This window comes from Rattus rattus, chromosome 9 (assembly GCF_011064425.1).
Source record: "Rattus rattus isolate New Zealand chromosome 9, Rrattus_CSIRO_v1, whole genome shotgun sequence".
Taxonomy (NCBI): Eukaryota; Metazoa; Chordata; class Mammalia; order Rodentia; family Muridae; genus Rattus; species Rattus rattus.
Genome location: NC_046162.1, coordinates 4,750,712 through 4,773,580, shown reverse-complemented (window position 1 = coordinate 4,773,580; position 22,869 = coordinate 4,750,712). Strand labels below are relative to the sequence as shown.

At 48.1% G+C, this 22,869-nt stretch overlaps 1 protein-coding gene across 1 annotated transcript; it reads left to right on the top strand.

Moving 5' to 3' along the window:
- Positions 1–240: 240 nt before the first annotated feature.
- On the top strand, positions 241–22,847 carry Atp6v0e1 (ATPase H+ transporting V0 subunit e1). The gene is made up of 4 exons (XM_032913647.1): positions 241–444; positions 6,363–6,410; positions 18,115–18,242; positions 22,393–22,847. The coding sequence occupies exons 1-3, from the start codon at positions 341–343 to the stop codon at positions 18,206–18,208; spliced, it is 246 nt and encodes an 81-aa protein (XP_032769538.1). The 5' UTR covers positions 241–340; the 3' UTR covers positions 18,209–18,242; positions 22,393–22,847.
- Positions 22,848–22,869: the final 22 nt, after the last annotated feature.

The window sequence follows — 22,869 nt, the reverse complement described above, 5'->3', positions numbered from 1 at the left end:
CGATTTTACGTCTTTACGTCTGCGCGTAAAATATAGATAAAACTGTAAATAACACACCACATGGGCCTAAGTCCAAAATGGGCCTAAGTTCTTGCCAGAAACCTTTGCTGATCCCCTCCCTGGCGGCTGGCACTTCACCTCTGACAAGCTCCAAGAAGGAACAGCCTTGAGACAGGCTAGGTGAGGGCGGGGCTCCAGTCCAAGGGGCGGAGTCCGACGGGCGAGTTACGCCAAGCGCAGGGGGTGGGGCTTTCGCGCGCCGGTCACGTGAGCCTCTGTTGACACTTCCGGGTGGGACGAGAGTGAGGCGGTGGACTGGTTCGGCTCCTGGGGCGCAGGCATGGCATACCACGGTCTCACTGTGCCTTTGATCGTGATGAGCGTGTTCTGGGGCTTCGTGGGCCTCCTCGTGCCCTGGTTTATCCCCAAGGGTCCTAACCGGGGGTAAGTGCGCCAGGCCCGAGGTGGTGGGGAGCGGAGGACCCGGGTGGGAGGATCATGGAGAGAAGGATCGTGTGTGGAGGATGAGGCGGGGTGGACCACAGAGGGGAGGACCGCATGCGCTCCTGAGAGCCTGTCAGTGTCCCTGGCCAGAGGTTGAGGTCACCTTTGGCAGCCCCTCCCGGAAGTGAATTTTAGGGAACGCTTTTTGTCTTGATGGACCAAAAGCGTGCACATCGACTGAAGAGAAGTTAGGGTGCCTCCCAAGGCACTCTCGCTGCTTTGGCCCTGTCTTTCACGCACGGGAGGCTTTTTGCCTAAACTTCAAAGAAAGGGATTTGAGAACAGAAATCTCCCTCTCTGCCCCCATGTTGTCGCAGTTGCGGACTCTGACAAGCTTGCTGCATAGCGTTGAGCTCAGCCTTTGTTTCTAGTGGGCCCAACCCAGGACTGGGTGAGCCCGGTCTAAGTGAGGTTAAATCACCCAGAACCGAAGGTATTGTTTAGAAACCTCTGCGTCATACCTTCCAGGGCTCCTGCCCTTGCTTGTAAACGAGTATTTACAGTGGTTGGCCAAGATAGATTTTCATTCCCCCACCTAAGGTTTTGCTGAATACCGCTTTCTTGGTATTGCAGTATAAAACAGACCTCTTCAGAGGAGCCTGGGATACCCTCTTTCTAGTTCCTCTTTTGAATTAAGTGCAATTTTTTCCCTCTCAACTCAAGATCATGTGGAGGTGACACTTGTACTTAAGTAGCAGTGTGTCAGAAACGTCTCTTGCTTTAATGGATTAGACACTAAGTGGTGGGTAGATAGTGTTTAACTTCACAGCACCTTGTGGACAATGTATATCAAGTGGGACATTTTGATTAGAGGAAGTTTTACTGTTTTGTGATGATGGCTTCTACTACAGTCTGGAATACACTGACTTTAAAAAATTTTTTTTTCTCTTAGCCTAAGAAAACACTTTTAAAGATTCGTCTATTATTTTTATGTATGTTTGGCTGCACGTATGTAAGGGCATCACGTGCATGCAATGCCCACAGAGGGCTTTGGATCCCTTGGAGTTGGAGTTACAGATGGTTATGAGCTGTCACGTGGGTGCTGGGACTTGCCTAGATCTTCTGGAAGAACAAGTGTTCTTAACCAAAGAGCCATCTCTCCAGGTCCCCAATAAATGGCTTTTTAGAGGAAAATTGATAGCTGGGTTTCTGTCATTTATAAACGTCAAGGTCCACCTCTTGATAAGAGTTCTACAGGATCATCTTCAGTTTATAGCAGCTGATGTGACATCTGGGTTCTGGAGTTATCGAAGCAATTTGTATTAATTGAATTCATTTAGACCCCCCCTTTTTTTCCCCCTCTTGGTGTTAAAGACAACAAAATGCCTCAGTTGTGTTTAAACCAACCCTGTTTGATTCCACCATTGTCTGTCTTTCTGGCCCTCATCCCCAGAATAGCTCTGATTAACACTCCTGGTTTGGACCACACCTCTCTTAAAACCATTCTCTCCATCCTTGGCATCAGGTGCAGCCACTCCCATTATGCAGAGTAATGAAACCCCTGATGCTCACCACAGTCAGGCTCCACTGCAATCCTTGCGTTTCTTGCTCTTGGCAGACTGAGCAAGTCTTGCAATGGTGCATCCTGGGAGTTATACAGGCTTACAGTTTAGGAATCACTGCTCCAAGATGGCTGAGCTCTGGTGACCTTGGATGATTTAGTTAGCTTTTCCGTGTTCTTACGTTTTTTTGAAACATGGACATTTTAGGGTTTATTAATACCAGGTCCCTGCTACGTCCTCCTCCCCAAAAGATTGTAAGTCAAAGGGTTGGTTTTTTTTTTAATTATAAGGTTGTTTTGTTTTTTTTTTAATTATACAAGAACCAGCCTGCTTAACGAACTCTGATGATTTTTTTCCTGTGTCTGTGTGTGTGGTGAGAGTGGGGGATGGGGGTGGGGTTTGCTAAGAAGTGAACCCAGAGCCTCCCACCTTCTAGACAAGCACTCTGCCACTGAGCTGTACCCCCAGTGCCGCTGAACTGAATATTTAATACAGGAAAGCATTTCTGACTTGTGGGATTAGGAGATTTTCATTCAGGAAATAAGGAACTGTGCAAAGAGCGAAACAGGACTTCTCTGTTGAGGCTGGGTATTGGGACCTGATGAGACAGCAAGAAGGTGACTGGCTGGAACAGGCCCCTGCTGAATGTGTGGGAAGTGGGGAGCCAGTCCCTTGCAATTGTTTGGATGTTTTTCTGCAGTGGCACATGGTAGGACAAAATCCGGTCTGTGCCTGCTGTCCGGAGCACACCTTTCTCTTTAGGAGCTCACAGATTCACCACAAGCTGCAAGCCCTCTTTCCCAGATGTGGAGGATCAGGCAGGAATTAGTAGACCAGGGCTTATGTCAGCTCCAGTTTGGGTTTTTTTTTCCCCCATCAACATTTTGGAGTGTGTAGAAAATAGAAAGTCACATATGAAAAGCTGGCTGGTGGCCTCAAGGGGTAAAGGTGTTTGTTGCTGTGTCTGACCACCCCACAAATTGTTCTCCCATCCCCCCTTGCACACCATGGCATGTTAAGAGCATTTAGAACTCTTCCAGAAGACCTGAGTTCAATACCAGCTACCCATGTAACTCCATCTCTGGGGAATCCCAGCTCACTCTTCTGGCCTCTGAGGGCTCGTGCACTTGTGTGCATGCATGCATATACACACATGATTAAAATATAATCATTTGTTTTGTTGCTTGTTTGTTTCGAGACGGGGTTTCTCTGTGTAGCCTTGGCTGTCCTGGAACTCTCTCTAGACCAGGCTGGCCTCAAACTCAGAGATTGCCTGCCCCTGCCTCCTGAGTGCTGGGATTAAAGTGGGCCACCACTGCCCAGCTTAAAATAAATCTTTTTAAAGAGGTCACATCCCAAGGCCATATGTCATAATAGATTTATACATGTTTGCCTTATGAGTGCGTGTGAACGTGTGTTTATAGTTGTGTAAAGTTTTGCTAAGACATGAAAATGATTTGCAGCTTAGGACTCCCCACTCCTGCCTAGCTCCTATGGAGCAGTTGTTTTGTTTTAAAGGATTATTTATTTTATGTATAGGTGTACATTGTAGCTGTCTATAGACACACCGGAAAAGGGTATTGAATTCTATTACAGCGGTTGTGAGCCACCATGTGGTTGCTGGGAATTGAACTTGGGAATTCTGGGAGGGCAGTCGGTGTCCTTAACCTCGGAGTCATCTCTCCAGCCCCTGGAGCAGTTGTTCTAAGGGGAATGTTTTTCTGTGGCAGCTAATACGAGATGTGTAATACAAAGGCTCCTCGGCTGTTTGTGTTCTCTGAGATCTCTTTTGGGGAAGAGAGGAGACAGCAGAGATTCTAGGCTAGGCTCAGGAGAAGATGAGCAGGAACTTGGCACCGAGACTCTTACACATGTGTTGGGGTTGTGGTCAAGGCACCTGCCTTCAGAATAAAGGGTTAAAAGGAAGAGTTGGAAGGATGGCCTTCTCTCTGTCCATCTTAATGTAGCCTAGGCTAACCTCATACTTGCCATCCTCCTGCCTCGGCCTTCAAAGCGCTAGAATCACTGGCACGGGCTGCCATAGCCAGCTGGGCGAGGGGCCTAGATTACAAGTGGCTACACAGCTTCTTAATTTGTTGCACAGCTGTCATGTTTCTTGTCTCCAAAATGCATCCAGAGGTGCTGGAGAGATGCTTTGCAGTCAAGAGCTTTTGCTGTCTTGTAGAGGACCAGAGTTCAGTTCTCAGTACTTACGTTGGGCAGGTCGGAGCCACCTGTAACTCCAGCCTCAGGCCCTCTAAACCCTCTGGCCTCCATGGGCATCTGCACTCATGTGCACACCCTCACTCACATGATTAAAATGAAAGGCGTCGAGAGTCTGACCAGTATTTGCTACCCACACTGCTGCAAGCCTCACCATGTGCCGCACCCTCAGCCTTTATTACCTCACACTCCAATTGGTCTGCCTTTTTATCACTCTGCCTCTATCTCCCCAGCCTGCTTCAACCTGGTGGGGAGATCGAGGCAGAAATCAGGCCAGATTTTACCAGTTTTCCTCTGCTCCCTCCTGATAACCTTTTGGGCAGAGGCCTTGCAAAGGCCGTGAGATAGATAGATGTACCTCTTCGACCTTACCTCCTGCTTCCCAGGCAGGCCTTGCTTGTCTGTTCGGCCGCCCAGGCTCCTTCCTCTGAACCCCCTAGACCCTTCTCAGCTCATGCCGGAGTTTGGTGTCTCATTGCTGGGGACACTCAAGTCTGCAGTCAGACCCCATCACTTGCCAAGGCCTCATCACACTTGTTTAACATTGCCACAGCCCTGGCACATGTCTTCCTTCCCCACATTGTTTTCTGAGATCAACAGCCACTGATCCTTCAACATGCTCATGACGATTGTTGTCTGTCTGTTGTTCATCTGTGTGTGGTCCGCTCTCCCCTCCTCTCCAGCCTGTAAGCTTCCCAGGGAAGGGCAGGATAGACTTTAAAAAAAAAACAAAAAACATTTTTTTTTTAAAAAAACTTACTTTTTATTATATGTGTCTGTGAACCACTATGTGAGCCTATTATGTGAGGGCCAGGAACTAAACCTGCGTCCACTGAAAGCGCAGCCAGTGATCTTAACCCCTGAGCCATCGCTCCAGCTACCAGGGTAGCCATTTTAAGTCAGTTTAATTCATGGCTACTTCTCTAGAGCTTGATATACCCTGGGTGCTCAGGTAGATCTGTGGGGTGAAAGAATGTATCAATACCAGCTACCAGAAGCGCAGGACCGCAGGAACACACACTGCTTAGCAAAGATAAGCTGGCATTCCTTGTTTGTCTGGTTTGCTCCCAGGGTGTGGCAATCAGGCTGTGGGAAACCGCCTCTGTGAAGAGTGTAATGAAAGGATATTTCTGAAAGATTAATCCGAGTGACTGTGGAGAGAATAAAAGGACTGGAAGAAAGCTTTGAATCTGCCTGGAATAAGTTAAGCAAACCAAAGCAGTGGATTTTCTTGTTAGCAAAAGAATGGAACAAAGAACCACTGGGGAGAGAAGAGAGAGAGAGAGAGAGAGAGAGAGAGAGAGAGAGAGAGAGAGAGAGAGGCTTCGAAGGTCAGATCCACGGTGTGGGTGGGAGTGCAGAGGAGGCTGGAGCAGGAGATGAGAGTTAAGAGCAGATTAGTTGGGGGAAATGACAGTGCTTACGAGGAGTACTGTGTCTGCATTGGACCCTAGGTTTCCCCTGTGCTCGCTCTACCACTGAGCCATACCCCGGCCTTGGGTACTAAGATTCGGAGGAGGGGTCTTGGAGAGGGGATAGTGAGTTCTATTGTTTGGTTTTTAATTGAGATTTTTAAAGATTGATTTTTATTTTTAAAATTTGTGTGTGTGTGTGTGTGTGTTTACGTGTGTGTATATGCACATGTTTGTGGGTACCCACAGAGGCCAGAGGTGTCAGATCTCCTGGAGTTAAGGGCAACTGTGAGTGCTGAGAACTGAACTCAGTCCTCTGCAAGAGCAGGGTTGACCGAGTTGAGTTCTGCTTTAGAAATGCTGAAACTCAGCTGGCCGGAGCTCCAACTCTTTATAAATAAATAGAGACAGGCAGAGGTCCAGCTAGTGAGCATAGTTTTAGCTCTGCCAAAATGAGTTGTTGGTCCAGACTTCTCAGTTTCTGATCAAACTGTGGTTTCAGCATACTCCCTAAACACACGTGTTCGATTATGTACTTACACCTGCCCTTACTACCCTGGGGCACACTGTGATGCAATGGATGCTGGGACAAGTGCAGGTCCGTTGTCTTGGTATGCAGCATGTGTTCCCGCAGTCCGGGAGAGCAGGAAGGAGTGTACAATCGTTCTGCAAGGTCTGCGTGCCACTGGTGTCTAACATCGGCCTTTTCTTTCTTTTCTAGAGTTATCATCACCATGTTGGTGACCTGTTCCGTTTGCTGCTATCTCTTGTAAGTATCTTGTCTCTTGCACATGGTTGTTCTTAAAAGCAGTAACTGATACATTCTGGGTCACCGGCACTTAATATGTGTTTAACATCTACAAATAGTATCCTCAGATTGAATATGCTCAGAATTTCACATGTTCAAGCGCCCAGTGTGTTAGGTAAGAGCTGAAGACAGGAGTATAAATGTAATTTAATTGCTACAAATGTAATGCTTACAATTATCTGGAGCTTATAATTATACTATTTCATATCTTACTATTGTGAAGTATTTATTTAAGTCTACTCATTTTACTTACGATCTCACACGAGTGTCCTATCTTTTTCCTTAATTAAAAACGTTCATCATTATCACACATACAGATCCTCTGTGACTGGGGACTTCCACTACCGGGCTAAATGTGAAGTAAGGTTTTTGGTTGGGTTTTTTTGTTTGTTTGTTTTGTTTTTTAACAGCTATTACCTGCTGAGCCATCTCTGTCTCTAACCTGCTTTTTAAAGAAATTTTTTGAGACGTGGTACTGAAGACTGAACCCAGGGCCTTGTAATCCCTGAGTCCCCATCCCTAAATAAAGACATTCTTTCATTTTTTTTATATATTAAACAAATATAATTATTAAATAAACATATGTTACTAAATGTATACATTTAATTTTACTTTTTCCCTTGAGCACAGTCTCACTATGTAGTCCCTGGTGGCCTCGAACTCACAGAGATCTGCCTACCTCTGTCCCCCAAGGTCTGGGATTGAAAGGCGCACACGTCTACATATTCCTCCTTAAGACGCTTGTTTATCTGATGAACAGAAGTAGAACTAGGATTATACTAAGGTAGAGTAAAGATAGTTTTTTTTAAGTCATTATGAGCTGTATCTAAGAACACTAATTCGCCTCTGTCTGAGTGGCTTGGATCTATTTTGGATGAAAGCTGACTCCGTACGTGTAGGGTAGCTTTTCCCTTCAGCCCATGGTGGGATGCTGCTCTTCCGTCTTCATGAATGGAGAAACGGCAGAGCGTCCTTGAGCTATCTGAAAGACGTGTCTCACAGCTCTCCACACTCTACTCTCTCCTTTCCTGTAGAATATGGACCAGGCCTCCCTCCCTGGCTGGTACTAGCGCTTACAGTTCCTGCCGCCTTGACTCTTTTTCCATAACAGATTGTGTCCTGGAATCAAGACCCACACAAACCCTTCCTCCTCTAACTTGCTTCTGTCTGGTTTTTATCACCGTGGCAGAAATGAAACTAGGGTGCTCCCAACTGTGGGGTTATAGGCATGAGCTACCGTGTCCACACATTCTCTTCTCATGGAGAGCTTTCCAGCCCCCTGGAACTTGACTCATGTCGTGGGGTGAAAGCGCTGGCCCGAGTATTATTTTGTGTAGCCATGAGCACAAAACAGCAATCCCAGTCGATGCTGGGGTGAAGGGCTGGTCCCCTCTGCCCCTGCACCTACACTGTCTGGTACACTGGGCTTCTGCACCAAGGTTTTAAGGAAATGTGTAGTGAGGAGTTTACTGCTAAGACTCTTGGCTTTCTGCACACCCCTTCAGTGAGTCCTAAGCAAGGCTTAAGGTTTCTGTAAAATGTCCTACAGGTACTAAATGATCTCAAGGTGCTAGGCTGTGCCAACACTAAGCTCATTGGTGGCACTGGCTGAAGTTTTCTCTTCACCTTTTGGGTAGTTTCAGCTAGAGACTAAATGGGTTTCCAGCTGATGGCTTAGCCTCTATGGTGGAAGTCTGACGTAGACCAAATGGAATGGTATTCCTACAGTAGCTAGCTGCGGGGGAAAGAACAAGTTCATGTGTCAACAACAGACAGACAGCGGCTCCCTGTATCCCTGTCTACCTTGGCATTTACCATGTAGACCGAGCTAGCCTCAACTCACAGAGACTCTCCTGCCTCTGTCTTGCAAGCACTGGGATTAAAAATTCATGTTCAGCCTGATCTTGACATTCTAAACTCACTATATTCTCTCTGTGATTTTGCAACCTTCAAAAATCACCAACTTACAGGCAAGCCTGTTTCACCCTCTCAGGTTCTCTTCTACCTCAGATTAATTTGAGGCAAATGTAGTTCATTCTGTAACCACCACGTCAGACATAAACACAGTATGTTACCATGCACTGCAGTTAATTCCTCTGTCTCACCAAGTATCCTGTGCACTTCACTCCCGACTGTCTTCCTGACTTCGAGTTTGCGTGAGTGGGAGTCACAGAAGCCCGGCGCCTTGTAGACATGTTCTTGGGGAGGTGCTGCATTGGCACTCCCATTGGCATCCTTATAAGTAAACATTATGTTCTGTCCAGGACGCTTCTCTCGTTCCTGTAAATAAGCTTGTGGTCCAGAACTTACTCAGTAGTGCCCGAGTTGAGAAACCCTGACCTCAAGGAGGGGATAGAGAGAGAGAAGAAGAAAAAGAGAAACCGGAGCAGTACCCATGTTGATATGTGGCATAGTCTTTCCTCTCTTCCCTGGGCCTCTGCTTGCTATAGTTCCAGTCACTCAAGATCAGCTGCAGCCCCAAAACATTAGTATTGGTCTCGATTCCCTTAGGAGAGATCTGGTGTCTTTCACTGTGGTGTGTTCTGTCTCGCTGTTCCCAGCTTCAGTATATGGGGACTTCGGTGTGTGTGTGTGTGTGTGTGTGTGTGTGTGTGTCTGTGTGAGAGAGAGAAACTGTGTGGGTAAGGTTGGTTATCTGTAATCCCAGCTTCAGTATATGGGGACTTCGGTGTTCCCATAGGGAGGTTTGTGTGTGTGTGTGTGTGTGTGTGTGTGTGTGTAGGAAACTGTGTGGGTAAGGTTGGTTATCTGTAATCCAGGGCCTACTGGATGTATTAGAGCAGGACCCACAGAACTGAGGTGGGATTGCTGTTTAGGTGAAATGTGACTGAGAAGGGCCACATAGCACAGCCTCTACATCAGGAGGCTGGGCTGCGAAAGCCAAAGGGTTGACTGGTGGGAAACCAGCTGCATGCTCTCTAGAGGAGCCCTTCTGCACAAGGTGGAGTGGAACTGTCACACAGGGGGAGCAAAGAGGTCTCTGACCTCATTGCCCAAGAGTAGTCAGCTTTCTGCTTGAGAGAGCTTGGGAGAAGTGGGGGAGGAGCCAGCGTCACCTGGAAGCAATGGAAAATACCAGAACGGAGAAGTGACTGAGGCGGGTAATTAGAGCTACGGAGACCTTGGGCGGGGACTTAGGAGAGAGGTTGAGGGAGTGATGAGACTTGGAACAGCCTGGGTGGTTTTGTTTCTGCACTGCTAGAGTTTGAGCTGGGGCCTACGCACACCTTCCATGCAGAGCTCACTCCAGCCTCAAGGGAATGAGGTTTAGATCGTGAGGGGTGAACCTGGGAGGTTTGGATTTCTGGCAAAATTGTGGTAAGCAAAGATAGGAGACCCATGGGAGTTATTTCCTGTAGACCTGTTAGGTGGGCCTTGGGTCTGCAGACTTCCCACAGTACTAGGCAGAGCATTTAGGCACTACTGCCCCTCTAGGCTGCTGGCACTGAAAAGGTCAGGGCTGGCTGTGGTTCCCACTCCAGACAGGCAGTCGCTGCAGCCCGAGTCCCAGTTGTCTTTTGTTTAGTGCTAGGGATTGAATCCAGGGGTCGAGCCCACTCCACGGCTCAGCCACGCTCTCAGCGTTTGTACCATTTCCTTGCTGCTTCTGGGTTTTGAGAGAGGGTCTCAGTAGGTAGCCAAGGCTGGCGGTGAACTCCTGATCCTCCTGCCTCTGCCTTCTACTCAGAGGCGTCACAGGCATGCGCTCCCACTCCATGCTCTGCCAGATTTGGAGAACTTCCTTGCTACATTAAATGGGTTTGTTTTTTGTTTTTGGGTTTGTTTTTTTTTTTTACTTTTTTTTATTCAAAATAGTTTTGCTATATATGTATGAATTTCCTTCCTGACTGTGTCTTCTGTCATTGATCCTTTTTTTCTTTTAGAGACAGGGTCTCACTGTATAGCCTTGGCTGGCCTGGAACTCAGTCTGTAGACCTAGTCAATGCTGGGGGTCTTTGCCTTTCAGTTTAATTTAGTTTTGGTTTGTTGAGACAAGTCTGATTACATACTCCAGGTTGGCCTTGAGCTAACAGAGCTTCAGCCTCCCAAGTATTAGCATTGCAGGCCCACGGCTCTGCACACCCAGCAGTCTTTATCTTATGAATATCTTCTAAATATATAAAATCAATATAATTATTAGCATGCTAGCTTTAGGCTATTTTATTGTTTTGATTATTTAATCAGATTTTTGTTCTTGTCTTGTCTTTTAAACAATATTAACTGAATGTTAGTGATTTTTAAATTTCTTTAAGACCATATTAACATACTTTTTAATTTAAAAAAATGTATGTGTGTGTGTTCATGTGTGTTCATGCACAGGGGTGCATTGCCTGTGGATGCCGGAAGAGGGCAGTGGATACCCTGGAACTGGAGTTACAGGAGGTTGGTTGTTAGTCACACAGTATGGTTGCTGGGAACTTAATTTGGGTCCTCTGGAAGAGCAGCAAGTGCCTTTAACTGCTAAGCCATCCTGGTAATACACACACACATGCACGCATGCACGCACGCACACATGCACACTGTCAAGCACACAGTGCCACCACCTTTTGTTAACACATGTTTAATTTACTTATCTGGGATAGAGCAGGTGTGTGGAACTCAGAAGATAGTCCTCAGGGATCCATTCTTTCTTCCACCCTATGAGTTTTGGACATCAAACTCAAGTTGTCAGGCTTGGCAACAAGTAGTTCAGCCATCTTACCAGTCGTCCCTCTGTCTGATTAATTCATGATTCATAATAAAAGGCTTTGGGGTTCCAATGTTCTTGAGTGACATTTGGGTTTCTCAGACCCTCTGCTCCTGGTTGGCCCTGGGCTTTGGTGTTTCTCAGTCTGGCGAGGTCTGCAGGTGAAAGGCCAGGCTCCTGTGGTTTGATATCTGTCTACCCTCAGCTGCAGAGAGCCCCTGGAGAGCCTTCTTCCTCCCCGGAGAGCCACCATCATTTAATTTGCCATCTGAGAATTGCTTCATTTCTCTCCTAGGCACATTTATGATGGTTATGAGTGGGGGACGGAGACCACAGTGCAAGGCCCAGCGTGTTTCGCTACCTGCAGTATGGAGGCGTATATTAGAATCTTTTCCATTATAATATGTCAGATAAGGGGGTTGTTGGGGCTGGAGTTGTGCTCCATTCGTATTGTGAAGCCCTAATTTCAATCCCTAGCACACACAAAGGGCTCCTTAGAAACTTTGGTTTAAAAGGCTGAATTTAGAAAAATGAGTTGTCTTGAAGTCCTGGGGGAAGAAAGGGAAGAGATTTCAAGTTTAAAATTAGCAAAATTAGGGCGTATTCCTGTGGTAGCAAAGGGGCCACAGTGGTAAGGTTGGCAGCCAGTTAATAGAAAACATGTTTGTGTCTTCTCATCTGGAGCTTGGTGTTCTCTGCCAGGCCCTCGGGCTATGCCAGAATTGAGTTCTTTGTGGTAATAAGACTGAAGTCCCTGTTTCCTCACTGGCTGATGGCTAGCCAACGCCCTGCCCTACGGACCACTCACATTCCATTTGGCCCTCGTCTTGAAAGCCAGCAGCAGCATCCCCTTCGTGTGTGATTCCTTTGACCCTTTAGTTCCCTACCTTTTATTTTTTTAGCTGGGGGTTAGAGGTCAACACGGAGTGGCTTCTGATCCTGGAGGGAGGGGTTATGCCAAACTCAGGCTGTCAGGCTCGGCAGCCACCACTGCCACCTCCAGAGCCGTCTTCCTAGCCCTGCTCACCCTTCAGTGGTTATAGAGTTGTGCCTGAGTGGCAGAGCATTCGTCTAGTATGCAAGAAGTTCTAGGTTCCATGCCCAGCACTAGAGGGAAACCGTCTGAAGGAGGGAGACTAGCCAAGAAAGGAAACCCTAGATAGGATTCAGATGCCACTGGGGGGGCAGCTATGAGGGAGCCATGTTCATTGATCAAGCCAGGCCTAACTTGGTTTAGAGCTGCCCGGCAGTGGACGATCCAGATGACAGTCAGGAGGGCAGGGTGCCCCTGTGCCAGTCTCTGGAGCCCATGCTCCCCATGGGTTGGGGAGAGTTCCTGGTTCCATGTTGCAAAAGCTGCAAAAAAACTTACTGCCAGGCCAAGGACTTCCAGCTCAGAAGTAGGAGCTTCTCACAGTGTTCTCACACCTACCCTGTGGCCTCCAGCCCGCGCCTTCAGTGTCTCCTCAGCTCTGTCCTCTGAGAGAGAGAGAAAAAAAAAATCAAGCTCATTTTAAGGGTCAGTCTGGGAATTCTATAGTGTCTCCTTGCCACTCTCGGAGAGCATCGAGTTCATAAACCAGCCAGCTTTTGACAAGTTCCTTTTCAGAAGTTACCTGATTACCTCAGGTCTCCACCCAGGAACATACATGCCCCTCCCAGTCTTTGAGCCTACTATCTGGCATGATGCCATCTACAGGAGCACCTGTCACATGCACTGTTATGTTAGAGGGCGCCTGGGAGGTGTGGGGGATACGTTAGACATCTGTGGACTGTGGGGCCAGGGGTGCAGAGGTTGCTAACGGCCCAGTGCCACGGTTTCTGAGGAGCTCCAAAGTAAATCTCTATGCTCCCTTCTGTGGCTCGGGCACATCAGAAGCTGTCTCACTGATAAAGAAAAGCCAAGGGCCTGCCAGCCACTGCAAAAACCCCTATTACCTCTTTAATTTCTGACACTCCATTGGAGGCAAGTCTGCTGGCTTCATTTTACAAAGGGAGACAAGCTTGGGTTGTAAGGTCCCTTGCCTAGGGCCATTCCAGCAGCTTGGAGTGAAAATCCAATTCTGTCCAGGACCAAATCTCCCTGTTTTCTGGTAGCTTCGGTGTAGCGTCCCTCCCTTTCAAAGTGTTTGTGTCATTGGATTGGAGAGGGTTTGATGCCCTGGGCATTTGCATATGTTTCTGCTGTCACCCACCGGCAGAGGTCACTCCTGTTGCTGCCTGTGCTGGGAGGACAAAGGATGGAGGAACCATCCTTGACCAGATTTCCCTGCCTACAAGGAAGTTGAAGTCCCACCTGTGCCTCCCCAGGAGCTAGGCCGCACCCATGTTCCCTATTCTTTCTTCGTGTGGAACCAAAGCCCTAAACAGGATTATTGGAGGGCTGGGTGCGGCTCGTGTGCAGAGCAGTGTACTCTGCACTTGGAGAATTCTCCCACCTGAGCTGGAGGCACTGGCCTGGCTGTGGGGAGCACACGCCTCTGCCCTCCCTGGTGGATCAGGCCCTTCAGCCAGCCTCTTGGCATCCTCAGAGTCCCACATGACCGTGGCCCCTGAGAGTAACTGTGGAATAGGTGGGACCACTTTAGGCAGCTGAACCACACGGTGAGTTCAGGAACAGCCTGGGCAATTTACTGCAACCTTGTTTCAACATGAAAAATAATAGCTGGGCAGGGGTGGTGGCGCAGTCCTCTAATCCTAGCACTAGGGGGGCAGAAGCAGGCCGATCTCTGAGTTGGAGGCCAACTTGGTGTACAGGAGTTTCAGGACAGCCAGGGCACAGAGACACCTTGTCTCAAAAACCCAAAGGAGAACATAAGAACAGTGACGAAAGTCTGGGAACGAGTCTATAGCCTAGCATCTATAGACCCCACTTTCAATCCAGTAACCCCCTAAAAAGAGGAGCTTATATTTGCCCTGGGTCCACCCTAGTTCTCCAGCTCCCCTTGTTGTCGCTGTGCCACCGCGGTCACATAGGCGCCTCTCAGTTGATGGTTATTAGGCCTCTGGGCTGTGGAACCATGTGGAACAGTTTGGGCAAGCGGAAGGGTACAGTTCGTTCCTTCTGGTTACACAACAAGCCGGGTCTCGGCCAGAGCACAGGCCCTTCCTCCACCGCTCCCATCATCGGGTCACAGCCGGCTTTTCTGCCTTCCAAAGCTCCGCGTGTTTATCAGCTTTAAAGGGAAGTTTTAAGTCTGTAGGTAGCCAGAAGGGCAGGCAGGCACTGAGTTCACTCAGCTGGTTGGAGAGGGAGTTTCCTCTAAAATTTCAACTGAAATAGCCTGTATTATTTCTCCAGGCATTTCCCTAACAGCCTGTGTTTGTTTTGTGGTCGTATTGGGGTTGGGGTGGGGGGTTGAGATTGGTTTTTTTCCCCTTTTTGCTTTGAAACATTGAAAATAGTGTTGGGGACTGGGGCTGTAGCTCAGTGTTTGAGTACTTGCTTATTGTGCCCAAGGCTCTGGGCTCTGTCGCTCTTCCAAACAGTTTGGAAAAGCAAAATAAATTATGCCATTGCTACAAGCTGGATGGTTGGTGGATGGTGACTTACTTTTTACTCAGGAGGCTCCCTTGACCCTAGGGCTTTGAAACGAGCAGGGTCAAAATAATGAGATCCAGGTTGGGGATTTAGCTCAGTGGTAGAGCGCTTGCCTAGGAAGCGCAAGGCCCTGGGTTCGGTCCCCAGCTCCGAAAAAAAGAACCAAAAAAAAAAAAAAAATAATGAGATCCATCCCCCCAAAAAATGCAGAACAAGTAAGGCATGTCAAACTCTGGAAGCTTCGAGAGACTAACCTGAGCAAGAAAGTGGCCTTCGTTCATTCCTGCTTCTAATCCTTATTCTCCCTGTGAACAGGCACCAGAGGCTGGATTCTTACTTCTGTAATCCACTATCAGTTTTGATCTAGCTAAACTCGAGTCCTCACTTAAAGCACCTCAGACCAGTTTTCAGCACTAGTTGGGCCTCATTTCTGGTCTCCTGCTGCCTGCTTCTGCCTACATAGTATTGTGAACATCCACGAGTCACTTAGCCTGCCTTTGCCTGAGGCTCCATAACTGTGAGTACAGTGTGGTCACACACACACACACACACACGCGCGCGCGCGCGCGCGCGCGCGCGACAGACACAGCTCCACACTACCTTCTGCAGGTGCCTGCGGTTCCCTCAGAGGCCTCCTCTCACTAGTCGCTCATAGCCAAGCCCCCATGAAGGATTTTAGGATGAGTCAATTATGAAGGAAAGTTGGTGTTTATCAAGAAACAGGTGCTGCCAGGCAGTTTCTGGGGAGAAACAGTGTCTGGTGGACGAGCCTGTGGTCCCAGCACCTAGGGTGGTATGGGTCATCTTTGGCTACTTAAAGGAGTTTAAGGCCAGCCTGGGCTACATAAGACAGTATCTCATGATTATGTCTTAACCATAGTGATATATTTGATATTGGTAGCTTCTGAGGTGCCATTTTTAAAGGCTTCTAGTAGCCAATGAGACCATAGATGGTTCTTAAGCTGTATGTAGGTCACAAGGGTCGGAGTGGCTCTGAGCACAGGGAGGTTAAGACATTTCTGACCATAAACAAACCTCATGATCTTGTTGGTGAGAACTACAGGAAGTCACAGATTACAGCCAAGAAAGGGATAAGATTAAAGCAAAGGTCAAAGGTCAGCTATGCTTTGGCCTTCTGCGTAGTTTATTCATAGTTTAATGCTCTTATTTGAAAGATCTCTGTAAAAAAGGAATGTTGTGTCTATGTAGGTAGTCTTCCCAGCAAACTTTGTCAGTTGTGCTGCTGGTGCGAGGTTTTCGGCCAGCCTTTCCCTTCCTACAGTGCTTTAGTTCTCTTTCTGTCCTGCCCCATGGATTTTCAGAAAAGCTCCCACATGACCAGTGTGAGGCTGGTCACACACATACCCTACACCCTGAAATGCTGGGAGCTCTGTGTCTGTCTGTGTGTACGTTAGTGCAGAGACCGGAAGAGGGCGCTGTATCTGGATTTGAAGTTATAGGCAGGTGAGAGCTGTCCAGTGTGGGTGCTGGGGAGCAAGCTTGGGTCCTCTGAAGAGCAGTGTTTGCCCTTAACCACTGAGCCATCTGCCCAGCGCCAAGATGATGTTTTAATTGCTTACTACACACTCTTGCTAAGGAAGGACGGTGGGGACAGCGTGGGCTCTAATTTATCTTTTTAATTTGATGTTTCTAAGTGCTGCCAGTTAGCTCAGTCTCTTATGAAACACAGAGCTGTCCCTGCAGGCAGCTTGCCTCTCCTGCTGGGAAAGAGGGAAGCCCGGTGCTTGGGTGGAATTTTCCATGACTCTCTAGCCACAGAGCCTTTCTGCAGTGCAGTGTCCGGCTGTGTTGTCTGTTCCCCCCACTGCCGTGTGTGTGTGTGTGTGTGTGTGTGTGTGTGTGTGTGTGTGTGTGTGTGTGTGTGTGTCTGTCTGTCTGTCTGTCTGCCTGCCTGTATGTATGAAGCCTTACTGATAGGCTTGGTGTTGTGTTTATGTTTAATACCCTAGTTCTAAGGGTGATCAGAGACTCTCATCTGAATTAACTCTTTGTTTGTAAAGTGAGTCAGCTTAAAGTATCTGTTTTGGCCTGGTTTCCTTCTGTATCACGTTTCTCATCACAAAACAACCTTTTGTGGGCTGGGGAGCTGCACACACCTTGTGTCTGTGGGCAGCAGCTCCTGGCGCTGTGCTGGCTGCTTCTCCTGCAGTCTCTCCATTGGTGATTAGAGTCGGCCTCTTGGTCTTATGATTGGAAGGATTCCAAAAATGGCAGTCAAAGGAGGAAGAGGCCCGGCCTGAGAAAGGTCTAGCTGGGTTTGGCTGGTCCCCTTCTTGGTTATCTGTCTCCTCTTCCTCAGAAAGCAACTCCGTAGACTACATTCAAGAGATGGATAACATGGGGTTATGCCACGGAAACTCATTCTTCTAGGGCCTGTCTATCAGCACGATGTACCCCCACACTTACCTCCCTCTCCCCTCCATAGGCAGCGTGGATTCGGTATCAGTCCGGTCTCTTCAGATGTTCCATTCTTGCTTAGCCACCCTTTCAGCCCGATTCCATCCCTCTCCCCTGCTTTCCCTCTCTCTAGAGCGGTTACTGTCCGATATTACATAAGATCTCCGAGGAGACCGACGTGTCATCGTCCCTGTGTGGCTGGGGCCTGGGACCTAGTAATTGCTCATTAAATATTTGTTCAGTAAGTAAGGCAGAATGGCTGAACAGCCGGACACCTGCAGGCTGCTCTTCTTGTTATCCCCTGCTTTTGTCCTTAGCCTGGCTCTCAGATGTCACTGGGCCTGTGAATTACCTTATCAGATGTAAAATGGCTTATACAGAACTTTGTGAACAGCAAAAGAAAAAACTGCTGCTTTAGCTTCTGAGAAAGCGTGAGGTGCTTTATCTCCTCTGTAACTTGTGGGCAGTACAGAGACACACCTTGTGATTTAGATGCAGGAGTAAATGCTCGCTTGGTTCCCTGTGATGGGGCCCACAAAATGCTTTGTCATGTTTTATCGTGATGGTAATTAGGAACCTCTTGGGCTGAAATCAGATCTTAACTGTACCCCTCAAATAGTACCTTGATGTCTGCACACTGGAGAAGGTAAATCTCTTTTGCTTGGGAGTTGGATAGTGACAACCTGAGGAGGCGAGCAAAGGTGGCCATAAAGGTGTCTTGAATTTGGGAAAGCTCAGATGTTCAGTAATGAAGTCATGGAGAAAAGGCAGAGACTCAGCTGTGACGGAGCCTCCCTCCTTTGTGGATCGTCGTCTGAAACGAAGTCACAAACGCCCTGGGAAGAGTTCTCTGGTCCCAGGAGAACAGTGTGTAGTGAAGGCTTGGTTGGGATGGGCTACAGTGAGGTTGCACTAACGTGGTTTTTCCATCATATATGAACATGGTTGTTCCAGCCGATTTCACAGCTCTCTGCTTCTGTTCCTCCCATGAATTTTAGTTGGCTGATTGCGATTCTGGCGCAGCTCAATCCTCTGTTTGGACCACAGTTGAAAAATGAAACCATCTGGTATCTGAAGTATCACTGGCCTTGAGGATGAAGGCATGCTGCACAGTGCAGGCACTGAGGTGACTATGCCCTTGCCCTTTCTCGTGAATGTTGCCAGCCGGTCAGCCAGCGCGTTTGCTGTGGCTTCTTCCTCAGAACTTCATAGCCACTTAAAGACAGTGGAAGAGCAGACTGTAGTTTGAAAATATATATGGTCTAAAGAACAAGGGCACAATTAGAGCAAACTGTTCTTTTTGCGTGTACCTTAGGGATTCATCCGTAAGTTCTCTTAGGTTCTGTGATTACCCTGCCCTTTTAAGTGTAGTTTAGCTGGAGGGATGGTGCACAGGGTAAAAGCACCTGCTGCCGAGCCTGAAGACCTGGGTTGATCCCTGGGACAACCCACCTGCTGAAACCGCCACTTGTCCTGATGCCTGTGCACCTGCTTCATGACAGTTAGCTCGCAGGCAGACTGTCGGCAGACTAGATTCTTAGTCTAATAGCACCTAGCAACGGGGAGAAGTGGCTAAACTATTGAAAATTAATGTCTTTAAATGCCTTGGGGAGAGGGAGACAAGCAGCCGGTGAAGGTTGGAAATTGTGTGTGCACTGATTTCAGCCGCAGGAGGATGTTAAGTTCAAAACCGGCCTTGGCTATATAGCAAGTTCCAGACCAGCTCAAGCTACAGAGTGAGACCTTGTCTCAAACAGCACAGAGCAAAGAGGAAGCTGACAACACTGCAGGTTTTATTCGATGCCGAGTCCAGGTGGTAAACAATGGCAGCGTGCAAAAGTTTGTCCTCTGGCTGAGTGGCAGGTCACTGTCATCAGATTCCTTCTTCTCTGTTACCTAATTAAATGGACGTTAGTGTCAGAACAGAGCTGAGCCATATTCTTGGCCTGCTTTTTAAAGCTATTTATTTATTTACATACTTACTTTACTTTTATATGTACGAATGTCTGCGTGCATGTGTGTCTGTCATCACATCTGTGGAGTGCCCGGGGAGTCCAGCAGTGGGCATCAGCTCCCCTGGCACTGGGGTGAGCTGCCTGTGGGTGCTGGAGCCGGACTCCGGAAAGTAGCCATGTCTCCAGCCCCCGAGCACTTCTTGAGAAAGACTGCCATTTGCCTAGAAGCTTTGCGGAGTTCTGGGCTGTGGTGCTCAGCTCTTGTTCATTTGACCTAAGGAAATAGTCTTAATGGCGCACCAGGGACTGACCGCCTTTCCTTCTTTCTCCTCGCTTTGCTCCTGACCTGGAGGTTCCAGGCCGCTTTTTCCATGTTCTTCACCTGGTGGTGCACTTAGCTCGTCTGCCTCTCGATGCCCTCTGAGTTCACTGCGCTTAGAAGCCAAGTCAGCAAGGGCACATCTCTCGGTGTGGCCCTGGCTTTGCTCTTAGCGCTTCGGGTGTTTCAGGGCTCAGCCTGCAGATCCTGGGCTTGCCTCCCGACCACGGTTTCTAAGTGAGTCCTTTCATCTCTAGATGCATATGGCTATTGTTAACCACTCTTTTGCTACATTCCCTTGAGGTTAAATGCCTGTGCTTCTGGCTGGCTTGGTCTTGTAGTTGTACAAGACTGCCTTTGCATTTTATAATAATGAATGGATTGAAATTTTGTCTAAAATAAAGACTTAGAAGAGTCTGACAGAGACATTCATTCACATACCCTTTTTTGAATGGGTTTCTTCACTCTAGCCATTTTTGTTTGTTTTTTGTTTATTTGGTTTGGTTGTTTGGTTTTGGTTGTTTGCAAGACCAGGTTTCTCTGTGTATCCCTGGCTGTCCCAAAACTCAACCTGTAGACCAGGCTGGCCTTGAACTCCAGGAGATCCACCTGAGTGCTGGGATTGAAGGTGTGCACACCACTGCCCAGCTGGCCTTGGTCTTTTGAAGTTACTCTCGTCTTGGTCCCTTCCCCCATCACTGTTCTTGGGTCTTCTCTTGGCTACTTTAGTGATTCCTTTGTTTTACGACACAGTACTGCGAAGTCTGGATTGATTGTTCCAGCTCCATCCACATCCAGTTATTTCCACATCACAGAGTGGATTCCTTGCTTCCTAGCTCACCCAGCCACAGAGCCACGCCTGAGTGAAGCTGAATAAAAAGTGGTTCCCAGTTATGGGTTTATTAAAAAGTGAAGGTCTGGGGCTGGGGATTTAGCTCAGTGGTAGAGCGCTTACCTAGGAAGCGCAAGGCCCTGGGTTCAGTCCCCAGCTCCGAAAAAAAAGAACCAAAAAAAAAAAAAAAAAAAAAAAAAAGTGAAGGTCATTTCCCTCCTTTGTGATTCTTTGTTTAAAAAAAAAAAAAAAAAACAGTCAAAAGCAAGACTGGTGAGATGGTCCAGGAGCTAAGAGTGTATGCTCTTCTTACAGAGGGCCGTGTACACACACAGATACACATATATACACATAAGTAAAAAGAAAATACACCTTTAAAAAGTCAGTGTGCCATTCATAGAAGATTCCCACAGGAACATCTGCGTTCTCAGCCAGCTTTGTGATGTGCACCGAGCAGCTGTTCTGCCAGCACAGACCCGGGACAGAAAGTGACCACAGGAACTGTCTGCTCTGACAGCGGCCACCTTACCCTGGTGCCCCTCTCCCTGTGCACTGTAAAAACCATCCTTGAGTTATTCCACTCTGCTCTGTGTCTTCTGGTGCTGGGCCTTGAACTGAGGGTCCGTGTCGTCTGTCAAGCTGTCTGTGAGGGAGCCACAGCCCCACACCTCCTCTCATTAAATCTGGAGTTGAATGCATATTGTTTGCAGTATCCTGCACTGGGGCTTAATGGGACTCCAGAAGGTGGCTTTGAGTGTCCAGGTGGCACAGCCGGGAACCAAGCTCATCTTCTGGAAGAGCTGCAAACACTCGTCTCTTTGGTTGTGAGCCCAGCTTTAATGGTGGAGCCACCACTGCCACCCAGCAGCAGCCCTCTCAAAGGTTGGGCCATTGCCCAGCCCCACTGGACACCTTAAGGACGTCCTGCTCCCACTGAGCAGCCCAGCACGTGAAGATACCGACATTAAACATTGGCCATCTTTAAATGGCTGGCATTGTCGTTCTCACCTGGACTTGGGGTAGTCAGAACAGGGAACAGCCTGAAAGGTAGCCTGGAGTCCTGCAGATATGTCATGGAAGGAGCTTGCTAGTCGGGAGGCCAGCAAAGGCAGAATGGAGAGTGCCCATATTGACATCCAGCTGTCTGCTCTGAGAGGGAAGTGAAAAGCACAGGCACTCGCCGAGTCCCAGCTCTGTGTTAGTCAGCTCCATGTCTCCTGCTGTCTGTGTAGTTATATGAGAGTAATGTCATTGGTAACTGGGCATGCTCTAGAACCTACAAAACCTGTGAGATGAGTAAGCCGGTTCTTCACCTGAGTGTTTAAAGTATTGATCTGGCTGACTTTGTGTGACGGGGAGGAGGGTGAGACAGAGTCCCACTACATCGCCCGGGCTGGCCTCAAGTCCAGCATCTGCCACCAGAGCCTCCCGGGTGCTAGGACTGTGCCTAGTTTTGGTTAGAAATTTTTAATACGATGTCCCTGATCCTCCTTTCTACTTTTTACTGTCATTGAGACAGTGTCTCACTGTGTAGCTCTGGCTCGACTGGTACTAGTTTGAAACTGGCCTAGAACTCAGACCCACACGCCTGCCTCGGTGTTCCAAGGGTCGGGAGTAAAGGTGTGCCGACCGCCTGGCTCACTCACTATTTTGAGAGAGGCTCTCACTACGTTGCTGAGGCCAGCTTTCTGACTCCTTGCTCTGTCTCCTGGGTAGCTGGGGTTGCAGGCTTGACTGCGTTCCTGCTTTCTCCTCTAACTTCCTCTGCTCTCCGCCCTCCACTTCTAAATTTTATGTGTACATTGTTTTGCTGCATGTATGCTGTCACCCTGGCTACTTTTAGTTCTTGTCCCTGTCCCTACACCTCCCTCCCTTCCTTAAATCCTGTACGTATGAATGTTTTCAACAGCGTGATTGTCTGGGCACCATGTGCATGTAGTTCCCTCAATGGCCTGAAGAGGGCCTCAGGTCCCCTAGGACTAGAGTTCCAAATGGTTGTAAGCTTTTATATCTGTGCTAGGAATTGAACCCAAGTCCTCTGAAAGAGCAGCCAGTGCTGTTAACTGCTGAGCCATCTCTCCAGCTCGTTTGCTCTTTCTGCTCTTTTGAAAGAGGGTGAAGGACCTGGTGTTAGCGGACCTTAAGTTACTAGAACTGTTTTGTTTTGCAGGTCACAGCTAGAAGCCTTCTAGATACAGAATCACCTGCACACCGACCTCCTTCCTTACAGCCTACTTCGGCCATTACCTGCCTTACAGTTGAAGGCCTTCCTCTGCATACAGTATTTTTTCTCCTTCACCTTTTTTACACTTTGAATTACGTGCCTGCATAGCTGACTCTGAGATGTGTCTGCCCTCGGCTGAGAGAAAAGGTGCTGTTCTGGGAAATCTGTTACTCTTGCCTTGAAGCCTGCGACTTTGAATATGGCTCTTGCCTGCTCACAACATGAGAGTCAGCGATGTGTTTAAGAATTGCTGCAAGACAAACGAGACTCAGTGGGACAGTCAGGAGGGCCTGCTCGAGAGAAGCTCTACCCCAGCAGATGTACACCAAACTCTATTTTCAGGATGAATTTCTTACTTCTACATCTTTTGGAATAAATTATTTTTCTTCTTTCTATGGAAATCTGGCTCCAGTGTTTAAAAAG

What these genes read in the sequence shown, in the direction of transcription:
- Atp6v0e1 (XM_032913647.1), top strand. Translation starts at nt 341, where the DNA reads ATGGCATACCACGGTCTCACTGTGCCTTTGATCGTGATGAGCGTGTTC. An exon ending in CCCAAGGGTCCTAACCGGGG is followed by an intron (nt 445 to 6,362) that starts GTAAGTGCGCCA and finishes TTTCTTTTCTAG; the next exon opens with AGTTATCATCACCATGTTGG. An exon ending in TCCGTTTGCTGCTATCTCTT is followed by an intron (nt 6,411 to 18,114) that starts GTAAGTATCTTG and finishes CATGAATTTTAG; the next exon opens with TTGGCTGATTGCGATTCTGG.